Source organism: Alosa sapidissima, chromosome 2 (assembly GCF_018492685.1).
Source record: "Alosa sapidissima isolate fAloSap1 chromosome 2, fAloSap1.pri, whole genome shotgun sequence".
NCBI classification, from domain to species: Eukaryota; Metazoa; Chordata; class Actinopteri; order Clupeiformes; family Clupeidae; genus Alosa; species Alosa sapidissima.
In genome coordinates, this window is record NC_055958.1 from 1914390 (window position 1) to 1929073 (window position 14684).

Below are 14684 nucleotides of genomic sequence, written 5' to 3' on the forward strand. Positions count from 1 at the left end.
AGCTGGTCTTTCTGTATGTGTGTGTGTGTGTGTGTTTGTGCTGTGTTGAGCTCCTCTGATAGCTGGTCTTTCTGTATGTGTGTGTGTGTGTGTTTGTGCTGTGTTGAGCTCCTCTGATAGCTGGTCTTTCTGTATGTGTGTGTGTGTTTGTGCTGTGTTGAGCTCCTCTGATAGCTGGTCTTTCTGTATGTGTGTGTGTGTTTGTGCTGTGTTGAGCTCCTCTGATAGCTGGTCTTTCTGTATGTGTGTGTGTGTGTGTTTGTGCTGTGTTGAGCTCCTCTGATAGCTGCTCTTTCTGTATGTGTGTGTGTGTTTGTGCTGTGTTGAGCTCCTCTGATAGCTAGTCTTTCTGTATGTGTGTGTGTGTTTGTGCTGTGTTGAGCTCCTCTGATAGCTGGTCTTTCTGTATGTGTGTGTGTGTTTGTGCTGTGTTGAGCTCTTCTGATAGCTGCTGTGTTCTAAATCTCAAAGGGGAAGAAAGTGCAGACGAAGTCCTTCATCGTGGAGCTCAGCAAAGAGTTCTCCGTCCTCTCCCAGTTCACCAGCTTTGTGGCCATCGAGGAGAGGGTACGTTCACTCCTGACCTCACAGACAAAGGTCAAAGGGAAAAGGTCATATTTTTCCTATCCAGCTCACAGCATCTAAAGTTTTTCATTAATACCACCAAGCCACTACAAGAATAATAAGTGAACTAAAAGCAACATGACTTGTTCAAATAATATAATGGAAACAAAATAATATTTTGGAAATGTGCTAAATATATTTTTATATATTTTCTCATATGAACTGCAACGATATTTAAAGTTTGAATACATACATAAAATGTATGTAGTCTTAAATGGATAAAATGCATACCGTATTTTCTGGACTATAAGTCACATCAGTCAAAAAATGTCTCATGAAGTGGAAAAAAACATATTTAGAAATGAATTTTGCAAAATCCAAGAACAAGAACAGATAGTGGGGTACGAATTGTATTTCCGTAGGATTTTTTTGCTAAAATTGATTTTTTTGTTTTATTTGCTTTATTTGGGGTCCTACTGTTGAAAAATGACGCTTTGTCACCTTGGCCAGGATACTGACCACACACGACATCTACTAATAATGATCACATTTTTCACAATCTTGGTGTCAATTTAGGGGTTATTGAGGATGCTGAGTCCATTTATGACAGTTTTATTGTGATCAGAAGTTGTTATGACTCATTTTTTGCAGTAATAAAGGCAAATCCAATGGGGCAAAGTCGCCAAACAGTAAGTGAGCTCATATCTTGGGAACACTTTGATGTATGTTAACGAAATTTGGTCACATGACAACTGATCCCCTCCCAAAGGTACACAACAAATTTGGTGTAATTCGGCCACTGGGGGCGCTATAATTAGCGAACCTGCGTTTAGGGGTTACAGTATATCATGATGACGTAGGGTTAGCAAAAAATTTCCAATGGCTAGTCATACTCTTCATACTCATATTGGTGATCATTGCAAATTTTCCCCACTCATTATAAACAATTGGCCATTTTGGATTTTCCTTAAAGAGAGACTAAATCATCAGCAGTCACAACTTTATTTGGCCCCCTCATTGCTGCTTGCCAATTTTTGTCAAAGATAACTATTTCAACACAAGATATATGTGTTTTAATTCTGTCTAATGACACAAAGCTGAGAATCACATTGCTAAGATACAGACAGAAGATACAAGAAGACAGAATTATCAAATGATGCCATTTGTAATGGATGCCAGCTAAAAATCGGTATATAAAAATCGATGAAAATCAATATCGGATGAAATGAGAAAATATGATCTTTTTTTGACACCTGTCATGCAAACTTTTGTTGACCTTCAAGAAGCCTTCTTGAAGCGCATTGATGGAATGATGGTCGGGTATCAGGAAGGGCATGTAATATTTGACCGTTACTTGGACCAGTCTTTAAACACGCAAGAAGAGAGCAGCAACATCAAGGGAGTTTGAAATTCATCTGGAGATGAAACTCACAATGTCTCTAAAGGAACTTTTATCTGCCTCAAGGACCAAGAAGAGTCTGACAACTATGCTGGCTGAGAGTTTACTTCAACGCTACTCCAGTTGGAGTGCTTTCAGGTTGACTGTTGTGTATGACACAAAGATTAAGGGCCTTGGTTTTGAGGAAATACACTCTCATGAAGAGGCAGATACACTTATTGCTCATCAAGCAATGGTGTGTTCAGCTGAGACTGGCTGGAGTGAAGTTAGAGTTTGGTCACCAGATACTGATGTCCTAATCCTTCTGCTTGATCTTGTTGCTGGTAAGCACCTTGGACCTCACACTCATCTCAAGAGTGCAGATTATAGGACATCAAAAATGTCAAGGCCTTATCGGTCTCCTCAATTTCTCTGGTGCTGACTGGGGTGGTAAATTTGTGGGTGTCAGCAAAAAGACCTGGGTTGATGGGTACATGAAACTTGATGATTATGATCCTGTCATCAGGTGCTTTAAGAAGCCTGGTGACGGTCCATTGCCATCTAATCTCATAAATGGTGAACTTCCCCAACAAGTCAGAGGTCTCTAGAGCAGTTTGTCTGCAGTGTCTATAGGTCAACTGGTCACACAACCCTACCAAAACTGAGGTGGGAGCTATTTCGGACCAGGAATTTGGAGGGAGAAATGTTACCTCCGACACGAGCTGCCTTGTTGCCTCATATCCTTCGTGCCAATTACATTGCCATGCGTGATAAATCCTACATTTCAAACTGTCCAGTTTTTCCTTAGATTGAAGAAAATGGTTGGACTTTCCAAGAAGGAGTTTATGTTCCTGTGACATGTCTTACACTCCCTGCCCCTAGAGCTGTGATAGAGTTGACAAAACCCAGTGCAAAACACTCAGGTGCACTTGTCACAGACATGGAATTCCCTGTACTCCTCTTTGCAAATGATTTGCTGGTGACTGTGAAAATGCGACCAAGCATTCTACAAATGAGGATGATGCTGATGAATGATCGATTTATGTAGAAGTGTATTTCTAAAGTGTTTTCTGCATTTCCTGTTCATGTTTATGCAACTTTACATTAATAATTAGTTCATTTATCAATTAGTTCATTGATTAGTTCAGTACTTAGTTAATGTACACTGCAATTGCAGTAGAGCTACAGTACATTTTGTATTAGTTTTATTTCATATTTTTTTTATGCCTTTAATGAGACAGGATTCATTCAACCTTTATTTATTCTCGGAGGGTCATTGAGGGAAGCCCTCATTTTCAATATAGCTGAGATGAAGCCGAGATTACAGAAACAATGAAGTAACAAGATGTAAAAAGAGAGAGAGAAAAGGTATAGGTCTAGGCCTGTAAATAAAATAAAACAAATTAAAATAAATAAATAATAAGATAACATACATTACATTAGAGAGGAGGTCTAGGCCTATAAAAACATACAAGACATTGTCAAAAAACAAAAGACAATAAGACAAAAAATGCCAGACGGAGCGGCGTAGTCGCCAGCGCATGACAAAAACATTAAAAAGATAACAAACACAAAAGATGCCGGACGGAGCGGCATCGCCAGCGTTCCCGTGCCACTAAGACATACAGTAGGCCTACAAGACAGACAACACAGCAACTTGAAAATAAATAAATAAAATAATAATAATAATCATGTTAAAATAGGATAGTGGAGAGTGACAGGAAGTGAGTGGGAGAGAGAGTCGGGGCGGGATCCGGAAAGGACCACGGGGCGGGAATCGAACCCGGGTCGCCGGCGTACGGTGCATGGTGCCCCAGCCAGCCGTGCCACGGCTGGGGCCTATTAGTTTTATTTCAAAGATGTTAAATGATTGATTGCTTTATTAGCTATTGCAAAGGAAAATATCAGATTGTTCACCAGGTTGTTAAAAAACACACAAAAAAAAACAACAACAACAAAAAAGTATCTAAACACATATCTGCTCACTGAGGCCTTTAGTCTCTAACTCTTTCTAAAGGCGCTATATCTAACAAAGTTATTATTACTATTATTATTATTATTATTATTACCATTACTATTATTATTATCTAAATTACTCTTCAAGTTTATACTGTGTATTAACTTCTTGAGTGCACATAACTTAGAGTGTATATAATCAATTTGACCAAAAAATATGATAAAATACCCTAGAAAAGCCTAGACCACTACCAAAAAATGAGACATAACTTTTGATCACAATGAAACTGTCATAAATGGACTCAGCATCCTCAATAACCCCTAAATTGACACCAAGATTGTGAAAATGTGATCATTATTAGTAGATATATGTGTGCAGTCATTATCCTGGCCAAGGTGAGAAAGCGCCCCCCAGAGGAGGGGCAAAACGGGGTCAGAAAATTTGCACCCCATCATTTTTCAACAGTAGGACCCCAAATAAAGCAGATAAAACAAAAAAATCAATTTTAGCTACGGGACCATTATTTCATGACAATTCGTACCCCACTAAGACAGACTATGTAACTAGACACATAGAGGCCAAAAAGATTGAGAATTCTACCGCAGGCATGCAAACTCCTCACCTTTCCGCAAAATTCACAGTTTTAAATGCAAAATGGATGACTTCCGTGGTTTGTGCAGATCCGATGAGAATATATTTTTTTTTTTGGGGGGGGGGTTGAATTTACAACTTTACAACTAATTGATGTCAGCTGGAATAATGATGTGAGCCCGGCAAGGAGAGATGCCTAGGGATGTCACAGGTGGGCTAGTTGAACCTTTTAAAGACGTTGAGATTAGTGTAGCAACGTAGCATGGGCTGTTTTCTTCTAATGTTAAAGTTAGCGATATTAGACAGAAATATAGACTTGAAGAATTATATTTGATGAAAAATATGTGCAGTTTGAGCCATCCAGATTGAGAAAAGGTGAAGCAAATAGGTAGACTTCAGACTAGGCTATAGCAGTAAGGCTAATGTGAATACCGTAAAATACCTCTCAGTCAAACCAAACAAGCTAACTGTACTGCAGGATTGCATAGCTGATGTGAAAGACTGGATGTCACAGAATTTCCTACAGCTTAACTCTGACAAAACAGTCCTTTTCTGGTGACATCCCAACGAACTAGCCCCCATCATACCCCACCCGCCTGATGCCTCCTTGCCTGGGCCTGTTGAGGTATCCACGACCATGGCAACCTTGACAGGGACAAGAAGGAAGCGGACCTGTAGTCTTAGACGGATAAAATGTGTTTTATTAAATCATATAATGTAGGCATGTTTCAAAACTGTGGGCTCCAAATTAAGTCTTTCGCCCCCCACCTCCCATCCTCCACCAGGATGCACAGAAGTCTGATGAGGGCTTCACAGACATCCCCAAACTGATTGCAGAGGAGGACGTGGACCTGCTGCCCTACATGGGCTGGGAAGATGAAGAGGAGAGACTGAAGGAGGAAGAGGAGGATCTTGGTTATTTGGTATAATGCTATATGACTATTTATGATGATCCTGTGGTATGTGTAGTGGGAGTGAATGGACAGAAATGTGGACCTGCTGCCCTATATGGGCTGGGAAGATGAAGAGCACCTGGGGGGGTTGGTTTGTCATATGCTTTATATTACATTACATTTAGCAGACACTATTGTCCAAATTGACTTACATATGTCAACTATATTACAAGGGATTACAATTGTTTTTCAGTGCGGTCCCTGCTCATCGAGTTCTGAAGAGGAAGAGTCTCACGATGATATGATGGTAGGTATGGGAGTAAAAACTCACAGACATTTTTGCAGTTTGTTAATTGGAGCAACTTGGGGTTACTGTAAGTGCCTTGCTCAATGGCACAACGGTGGAAACCAGGAATGGAACCCACAACTTTCAGACTACTGCACATTAGCCCAGCTCCTTAACCACTACACTACCACCACCCTACAGGCTACTGCACGCTAGCCCAGCTCCTTAACCACTACACTACCACCGCCCTACAGGCTACTGCACGCTAGCCCAGCTCCTTAACCACTACACTACCACCACCCTACAGGCTACTGCACGCTAGCCCAGCTCCTTAACCACTACACTACCCCCACCCTACAGGCTACTGCATGCTAGCCCAGCTCCTTAACCACTATGCTACCACCACCCTACAGGCTACTGCACGCTAGCCCAGCTCCTTAACCACTATGCTACCACCACCCTACAGGCTACTGCACGCTAGCCCAGCTCCTTACCCACTACACTACTGCACGCTAGCCCAGCTCCTTACCCACTACACTACTACCGCCCTACAGGCTACTGCACGCTAGCCCAGCTCCTTACCCACTACACTACTGCACGCTAGCCCAGCTCCTTAACCACTACACTACCACTGCCCCATTTATGATGATGCAGTAGTGGGCTTGAATGGACAGAATTTTTGATGCTCTGGTAGGTGTAGTTGGAGTGAACATGGACAGAAATGTTTTCTAAGCTGATGAACCCTTAAAGATCACAGAGAGGATAAAACACTTTGTTAAATTTAAAATGCAATTCAAACATGCTTGGCCTGTCTTCTCAGCACTCTGTTTCTGATTTGGAGGAAGATATGGGCTTTGGGCTTTTTGAAGAAGAAGAGATTCATGGCGGTATTGTGGTAGGTATAGTTGGACTGAACACAGAGAGAAATGTTTTGCAGTAGCCTGAAAAGTTTGTGATTCACTTCGGCTTCCACTGTTGTCCCCTTGATTAAGGCTCTTACCCCTGAGTTGCTCTGGGGAGAAAAGCCAGTGTAGTATAACTGACATGTGTAACTTGCTTTGGATAAAAGCGTTCGCTAAATGAATAAATGTACATTTAAGCTGCTGAACCCAATAGAGGATAAAACACCTTTTTTATTTTACACAATTTAAACTGAAATTCAAACATACATACAGTACATGCATATACTGTCTTCTCAACTCTCCCTTTATGATTGAATAGGCGCAGGAAGATATTTCATCTCCCCCTTTCCCCTCAGAATTGCAGAGGAGTTTACGCGTAAGTTTGTTAATTCAGCAATATCCAAAATATACAGCAGTTTGATCCATGACTATTCAGGAGCACATTTAGATTTGTGTGAGCTTACAACGATAAAATGCAACTCAAATATGCTTGGTCTGTCTTCTCAATGTTTTCTTCATATGCTGGGCTCTTCTGGGCGTTTTAATGCTGAAAAGATTCAAGGTGATGCTCTGGTAGGTGTAGTTGGAGTGAACATGTTTTCTAAGCTGATGAACCCTTAAAGATCACTATCATAATTTATAATATGATAAAGCATTATATTATAATATGATTAAGCATTATATTAAATGAAGTTAATTTGTATAGAGATACGTGATCCCAACGGTTTCTTTAAAAATGACTGAACATTTCAGTGGGTGTCTGGAACACCTCCTAGGCTCAAGCATCGAAAGCAGGGCAGCCAGGGACAATTTAGACGCCCCCTTCAGTCCCAGTGTATAAGGATCACCAGCTTTAGTATAAGTATATATACTCTTTTGATCCCTGCATTTAACCCAATCCGTGAATTAGTGAAACACACACAGTACACAGTGTACACATAGTGAGGTGAAGCACACACTAATCCCGGCGCAGTGAGCTGCCTGCATCAACAGCGGCGCTCGGGGAGCAGTGAGGGGTTAGGTGCCTTGCTCAAGGGCACTTCAGCCGTGGCCCACTGGTCGGGGCTCGAACCGGCAACCCTCCGGTTCCAAGCCCAGAGTGCTAACCAGTGGGCCACGGCTGCTAGTGCAGAATGTCTGGAGCAGCTTGCTGCCCATGTGATAGATAGATAGATAGATAGATAGATAGATAGATAGATAGATAGATAGATAGATAGATAGATAGATAGATAGATAGATAGATAGATAGATAGATAGATAGATAGATAGATAGCTAGCTAGCTAGCATGAGACGCTTGCAGTGACAGGGCCGGGACTAGCCTGTAGTTCTGTGTGCATGGTAAGGTGCTCAAGAAAGTGAGTGTAATAGTGAAGGTGCAAAAAGTAGTCCAACAGTAGTACTGTAGGTATGTGTGCATGGTAAAGAAAGCTTGAGCCCCAAATCTACAATCTCTCAACCTTAGGCAATATGACAAGCATCCTTGAGTGGTCTGAATCTCTCCCTTTTTTTGTTTTACAGCGCGTGGATAGAAGCCAGACCCGTGTTCGTGCTCGTGCTCGTGCTCGTGCTCGTGCCGCTCCCCGTGGTAAGGGCATAATAGATGACCATGCAGAAGGAGCGGGCACTCCCGGACATGCTGATGCTGATGCAGAAGGAGCGGGCACTCCCGGACATGCTGATGCTGATGCAGAAGGAGCGGGCACTCCCGGACATGCTGATGCTGATGCAGAAGGAGCGGGCACTCCCGGACATGCTGATGCTACCCCGGCCCCAACTCCCTCGAATGCCCTCCCCCTTCTCGGATTCCTGCCCTCTCAATCCATACCCTCTGGCCCTCTCTTCTCTGCCCATGCCCCTCCTCCTGCTGTTCGTCGCCTCTCCCAGAGGGCTTCCGGCTACGCAGCGTTTGGTTCCTCCTCACGATCTGTGCCCCCTCCGCAGCCCTTTCTGCAGCAGCAGTGGATGAACCAGATGTCACGTGCTTTTGGCCGTGCTACCTTTGGCGGTGCTCCACCTCCCCCTCCCCCTCCACCTCCACCTCCCACCACCCAGGGCTTCACCCTCGATGCTGAACACTTTGTTGGCTTTGGTCCCGGCGTTCAGTGCCCCCCCCTAGGTGCTGGGCCCCCTCGGGGTTCCGGGGGCTCCGGTCCTCCTCCTGTCTCCGATTGCCTCTTCAGTGCTCCAGGCTCTGTCATGGCTGATCTTTTTCCACCTCCCCTGTCTTCTGTCACTGAGGCTGCTACTCTTGCTCTTGCCCCTCTCCCTGTCTGTGGAGATGCACATGTAGGCCCACTTGGAGAGGACATTGGGACCTGGAGACTCAGCAAACTCACATCATTGGGCGTAGAGAAGGCTCCTGACTCTGACGTGGCAGTGGAAGGGGGGGAGGTGGACTCTGCGGCGTCTGTCCTTCTGTCCCCGCCAGCAGGCGCACCAGATCGAGACGACTCTCAGGCCTCAGGCTCACGTTTGGGCAGGAGCCGTAGATTTCCACCAAAAAAGCGGGCAATAGAGGTCCTCCGAGCTGAAGATGCAGGTAGACGTCAAAGGTAGAGTAATACACACTGGTCATACCCTGTCATTCATTTATCTTATTTTTCTGCCTTTGCCTGTGCTCTGTGTGGGGTGCATTTATAACAGTTAGGAATTATACCAAGTTGTTGGAAGTCACATGCTGTATGGCTGTTTTCCATGCCGTTCCTTTTCCTCTGGCTCACGCACTGGGAAAAAGCCTCAGTCTTCTGTTTCCATGGAGAGTTGTAATATTAGGGACATTCATTAACCAAGTCAAGACAATCAATGCTAGAAACTTCTAAACAGTGCTTAGCAAGAGTACACACATAAACTTAATTACAATGTCATTAAATTAAAGTGTCCTCAATTCAAAACAAAAGTTTTAATATGTCTGTATATTTGGTTCCTTCACAAATGCAAGTAATTTCTGTTGCTAGGAAACCCAAAATAATTATGAATTATTTGTTTTTTGTTTTTTATAATTCTCTGGTTTTCAAGATATCGCCATGGCTATGATTCGGCTGTAGATCCATTTGCTGTAACAAATTGTTATAAAATATTGTTTTGTATTCCAAGCGTCCACAGTTAAGGCCCGGTTCTACATTGCCCCACTTAAGGCCGCTGCCCATCCTCAACCCTGGAAGCAAATTAGTCCAAGGCTTTTTCTCAGTTTTACACAATAAGGGAAATATGCCAATACAGTAACTACAGCAGAGGTGTAAAAGTTTGGCTTCAGAATGTAAAAGTCCTGCCACATATTTGTCCCAACCATTCACTTAATCAGTTGATTCTGGCACAACTTTTAAGCCAGGTAGATCAGCTAATTAGTGAAATCACCTATGGTAAGCACACATGTAGAACCAATACGTGGCAGGACTTTTACACAGCTTTATCAAGATATGCTATCACAGCATAACTCGACTATCACAGCATAACTCGACAGGTAGCCTAGTTCAATACACCAGACTTTTACACCTCTAGACTACAGTGATAAGAAGAGGCTTTGTGCTGGATATTTTTGTTAGCATGCTGTTGTGTCTTGGGTGCATGAACGCACATTATGAACCATGTGAGCACGCTCAGGCGTCTCTGAAAGTGATGAGTTCTCCATTGCAGGCAGGGCAGAAGGCTCAGCCCCAGTGCATCATGGGAACAGCTGGCATGTCACCAGAACCCTGTAAGATGCCTGCTTTTCAGACTACCTTTTTGTTTCCCAACACCACAGTTACAGTACAGAGCAAACAGCCAGTATATATATGACACTGTATGGATTGGGCACTTCTACAATGCCTATAAAAAGTATTCACCCCCATGGATGTTTTCTTTTTATTGATTTTATACATGTAACCATGGTCAATAAAATATATATCAAATTTACCTATGACACTGTATGAATTGGCCACTTTTACATATTTGTTAGAGATGCACCGGTCATCAATCAGAACATTCAAACAGACAACATATAAAAAGTTAAAAAATAAATACTTATTATCAGTGCACCCTCAATATCTGAAATGTTTGCATTAATTTGCTAACTTGCTGGTTTACTTGCATACTGCCTTCATTTCCCCATTAGGAGGGTTACTGGGAATGCACTGCTGAAGTGGGATTGCTCCTGGGTATGGATCTGAACTTCTTTGCCAACGTTTTTCTAAAAGAAAAGGGCATCTCTTCTCTGGGTGAGAACATATCTCCACAAGATTTTAGAGTGACTGAATTGTTTCCCATTCATTCAGAAGAGTATTTGTGAGGTCAGGCACTGGTTTTGGACAAGAAGAGTATGTATACTGTATACATATGTGTCTATCAGGTCCCAAGGCCCATGCTGATATCCTGAGGCTGGTGTCCACCCTGCTGGTATATAAGGATATAATATAACTTTAAATACGTGTGTGTGTGTGTGTGTGTGGGTGTTGTCTATCAGGCCCCAAGGCCCAGGCTGCCATCCTGAGGCTGGTGTCCACCCTGCTGGTATATAAGGATATAATATAACTTTAAATACTTGTGTGTGTGTCTGTGTCTGTGTGTGTGTGTGTGTGTGTGTGTGTGTGTGTTGTCTATCAGGTCCCAAGGCCCAGGCTGCCATCCTGAGGCTGGTGTCCACCCTGCTGGTATATAAGGATATAATATAACTTTAAATACTTGTGTGTGTGTGTGTGTTTGTGTGTGTGTGTGTGCGTGTGTGTGTGTTGTCTATCAGGCCCCAAGGCCCAGGCTGCCATCCTGAGGCTGGTGTCCACCCTGCTGGTATATAAGGATATAATATAACTTTAAATACTTGTGTGTGTGTTTGTGTGTGCGTGTGTGTGTGTGTTGTCTATCAGGCCCCAAGGCCCAGGCTGATATCCTGAGGCTGGTGTCCACCCTGCTGGTCCTGCAGCTGGTGCGCGTCAGGAAGCTGGTCCAGGGAGAGCTGCTGCAGTCTCTGTTCCGCCTCAGAGACCCTCCTCAACACAGGTGTGTGTGTCTATGGGTGTGTGTGTGTGTGTGTGTAAGAAAGAAAGATAGAACGAAAGAAAGAAAGAAAGCTATTATGGCAGAACAAATGAGTGAGAGGAGAATTAAAAACGTGAGTTTTGTGAGATACAGAGAACACAAATGAAACAAAAGTGAGTGAAATAAAAACTCTTACTGTGTGTGTTTCTGTGCTTGTTATTTTTGTGTGTTGCCAACAGCTCTTACTGTGTGCGTTTCTGTGCTTGTTATTTTTGTGTGTTGACCGCAGCTCTTACTGTGTGTGTTTCTGTGTTTGCTATTTTTGTGTGTTGACCGCAGCTCTTACTGTGTGTGTTTCTGTGCTTGTTATTTTTGTGTGTTGACCGCAGCTCTTCCGAGTGGGAGGCCCTGAAGCGGGCGGTGGACTGGGTGCGCTGGGCAGACAGGCAGTACCCGTGCGTGTGCAGCCGGCTGGAGTTCGGCCGCGACTGGGAGTCGTCCACACGACAGCTACTGGGATTCGACCGCCCACACCCCCTCTCTCCCCTCAACCCTCTGCTGGAAAGGAGCAGAACCATACTAGCCTGCTAGAAACACACACACCACACTTACACACACACAGCGCACGCTTAAAACGTCCATGTTAAACAACGAACAAATGAGTGAGGCGGTTCAAACATGGCCAGGCCCAGGCAGACTAGCCTTAAAAAATGTTTCAGAGGCCAGACGCGATGGATGATGATAAATTGGTAACGTCTGAAGCCTCAGATGTCCGGTCAACTCCACCACCACCAGATAAAAAGTGTCGGGCGTATCTGTCGGAATCGGTGACATTGGAAGTGGAGTGCGGCCGCTCCAAGACACTGTCATTCTCCGTGTACACTGGACATGCAAAGTGTTCTTTACCCAAAGCATACAGTAGGCCTATGCGTTCTCTGTCTATGATCCGCAGGGTTAGGGCCTCCTCGACGAGGCGATTACTGGTCCGCGGATAATTTCTGGCACAATTAAACGGTATCATTGAACCGCGGCCGAAAGAAAAAGAAACTAAACGTTTCCCAGAATAGGAAACATTTCTTAATGTATTGTTATCAAATAAAGAGGCATAGCATTAGGGGGTAGTGGTGTGAGCGCTCATTCTTGTGTGCGCGCATCTGTGTACAGTCACCACTGGAGATAAGGTGGGTAGCAGCAACAAACAACGTAGCCTTTTTAAAACAACGAATGAAGCGGACTCTTGCTGTCCATGAAAAGATACTGGCTAGATCTTGTTAAGCATGTTTAAGTTAGGCTAATGAACATGTTGCATTCTATACAGCCTGATTATGTCATTCTTTAAGCTACATAGCCTGTCTCCAGTTTTCCTCAATTTGACTAATTTGACTAAGGGATAATAGGATATTTGACCGGCATCATCAAAATGTCCGGAAAACGAAACCGGCACCATTTTTTTCTAGCGGAAACTCTGACACACACACACACACACACACACACACACACGCACACACACACACACACACACACACACACACACACACACACACACACACACACACACACACACCGTCCATACTGGCCTGTTGTCTGTTTGATTTTAATCAGTCTTCTAAATCGTCTGTTAACCACTGGGGAGTGTCTGAAATTGTTGAATAATAAAAAGCCAATGTTGCAGTTAAAGTGTGATACAGGATATCATTTTATTCCAAGTTTTACATTGACAGTATCTTAAAAAATATTATAATAAGGGGTTATAATATGGCTAATAGATTTATTTCCCCTGCTGCCTGCTTTCACTGGGGATATAGAAATGCAAGAAAAAAACAAATAGGCAATCAGACAAATACAACAAAGTATTGTATTTGCATTATTTATTATTTAAACATTATTTATTATCTTGATCACGTGCAAATTCTTCAGCAGACACTTTTATCTAAATGACTACAGTATATAGCAAAGATATTCTACTTCGTTGAAGATGGCTGCACTTGGCTTGAAGAATGTGCTCGTATCGCTCCCTTTGAATACATGCCGTGACCTCTGTCTGTACGTCTGTGCTGAACAGCGATGTATCATTAGATCAGTGTATATCAGACTGATGGAAAACCATGCCAATTTTCACCGAATAGTTTATCAAGTAGAAGTATGTCTTTAGTATGATATGTATTAATCATGATCAAAGCCTGTGAGCCGATTAAAAAAAAACACATTTACATTTTATTAATGTGCAAAAGTCAAAGCTCTTTCCTTGAATATAAGTAAATAAATAACTGTCAGTAAGTATGTGATCAATGTATGTTTTGACTTGAATTTGTCTCCCTTTATTTAGATGACCCTATTTTATTTCCTCACATGGGTTTCATGTCATTTCCATCCTGACTTTGCAAACACATGACTGATTGCTGAGCTACAGTATATTGTACATTACTGCGCTGTGTTTCTTACACACACTGAGGCAGATGTATCTTGTGTTACCTGTCTTACGAAGCAGCTAAGCCTGTTATTGTAAAGTCTTCCTCCTCTCCTCTACCTGACTCCCCCTTGTTCCCCAGTATTTACCCAGAAGCCCTCTCTAACAGCTGCCCACACCCAAACACACACACACACACACACACACTAGCTTACAGTATTCTCTGCTCATAGGAAGGTCACAAAGGATGACAGAATGACTGAAGTTGTAAATATAAACAATGGTGTTGTTTTCTTACAATACAAGAATAGAACAGGAGTGAGACAATGAGAATGAATGAAGAGAGAGAAACAGAGAAGGAGGAGGGAGTGAGAGAGAAACAAGTCAGGCACACACACACACACACACACACACACAGAAGAGAGAAACAAGTCAGGCACACACACAGATACACAGAGAGAAACAAGTCAGGCACACACACAGATACACAGAGAGAAACAAGTCAGGCACACACACAGATACACAGAGAGAAACAAGTCAGGCACACACACAGATACACAGAGAGAAACAAGTCAGGCACACACACAGATACACAGAGAGGGAGAAATAGAGAAGAGAGAAACAATCACACAGCCAACGAGAGTGATCTAGCAACCCAAGGCTTCTGGGTATTCCAGGCTCTGAGGGACAAGAGGAGCTGGGAGGACAGGAGGATAGGACTATTCCCACTGATAGCAGGCCTGGAGGAGGAC

At 43.2% G+C, this 14684-nt stretch overlaps 1 protein-coding gene across 2 annotated transcripts in view; it reads left to right on the plus strand.

The window, feature by feature from the left end:
- LOC121693567 (protein mono-ADP-ribosyltransferase PARP4-like) overlaps positions 1-13810 on the plus strand; it is a 44908-nt gene extending 31098 nt beyond the window's left edge. The window contains exons 29-40 of one of the 2 annotated variants that reach the window (XM_042073107.1): positions 472-567; positions 5276-5413; positions 5637-5690; positions 6490-6564; positions 6891-6947; positions 8091-8217; positions 8335-9124; positions 10206-10266; positions 10666-10768; positions 11414-11546; positions 11915-12128; positions 13054-13810. In XM_042073107.1, coding sequence (XP_041929041.1) covers positions 472-567; positions 5276-5413; positions 5637-5690; positions 6490-6564; positions 6891-6947; positions 8091-8217; positions 8335-9124; positions 10206-10266; positions 10666-10768; positions 11414-11546; positions 11915-12116 — 1836 coding nt within the window. In that variant the 3' untranslated portion in view covers positions 12117-12128; positions 13054-13810. The other variant, XM_042073115.1, reaches the window with a different exon arrangement.
- The last annotated feature ends 874 nt before the right edge of the window (positions 13811-14684 follow it).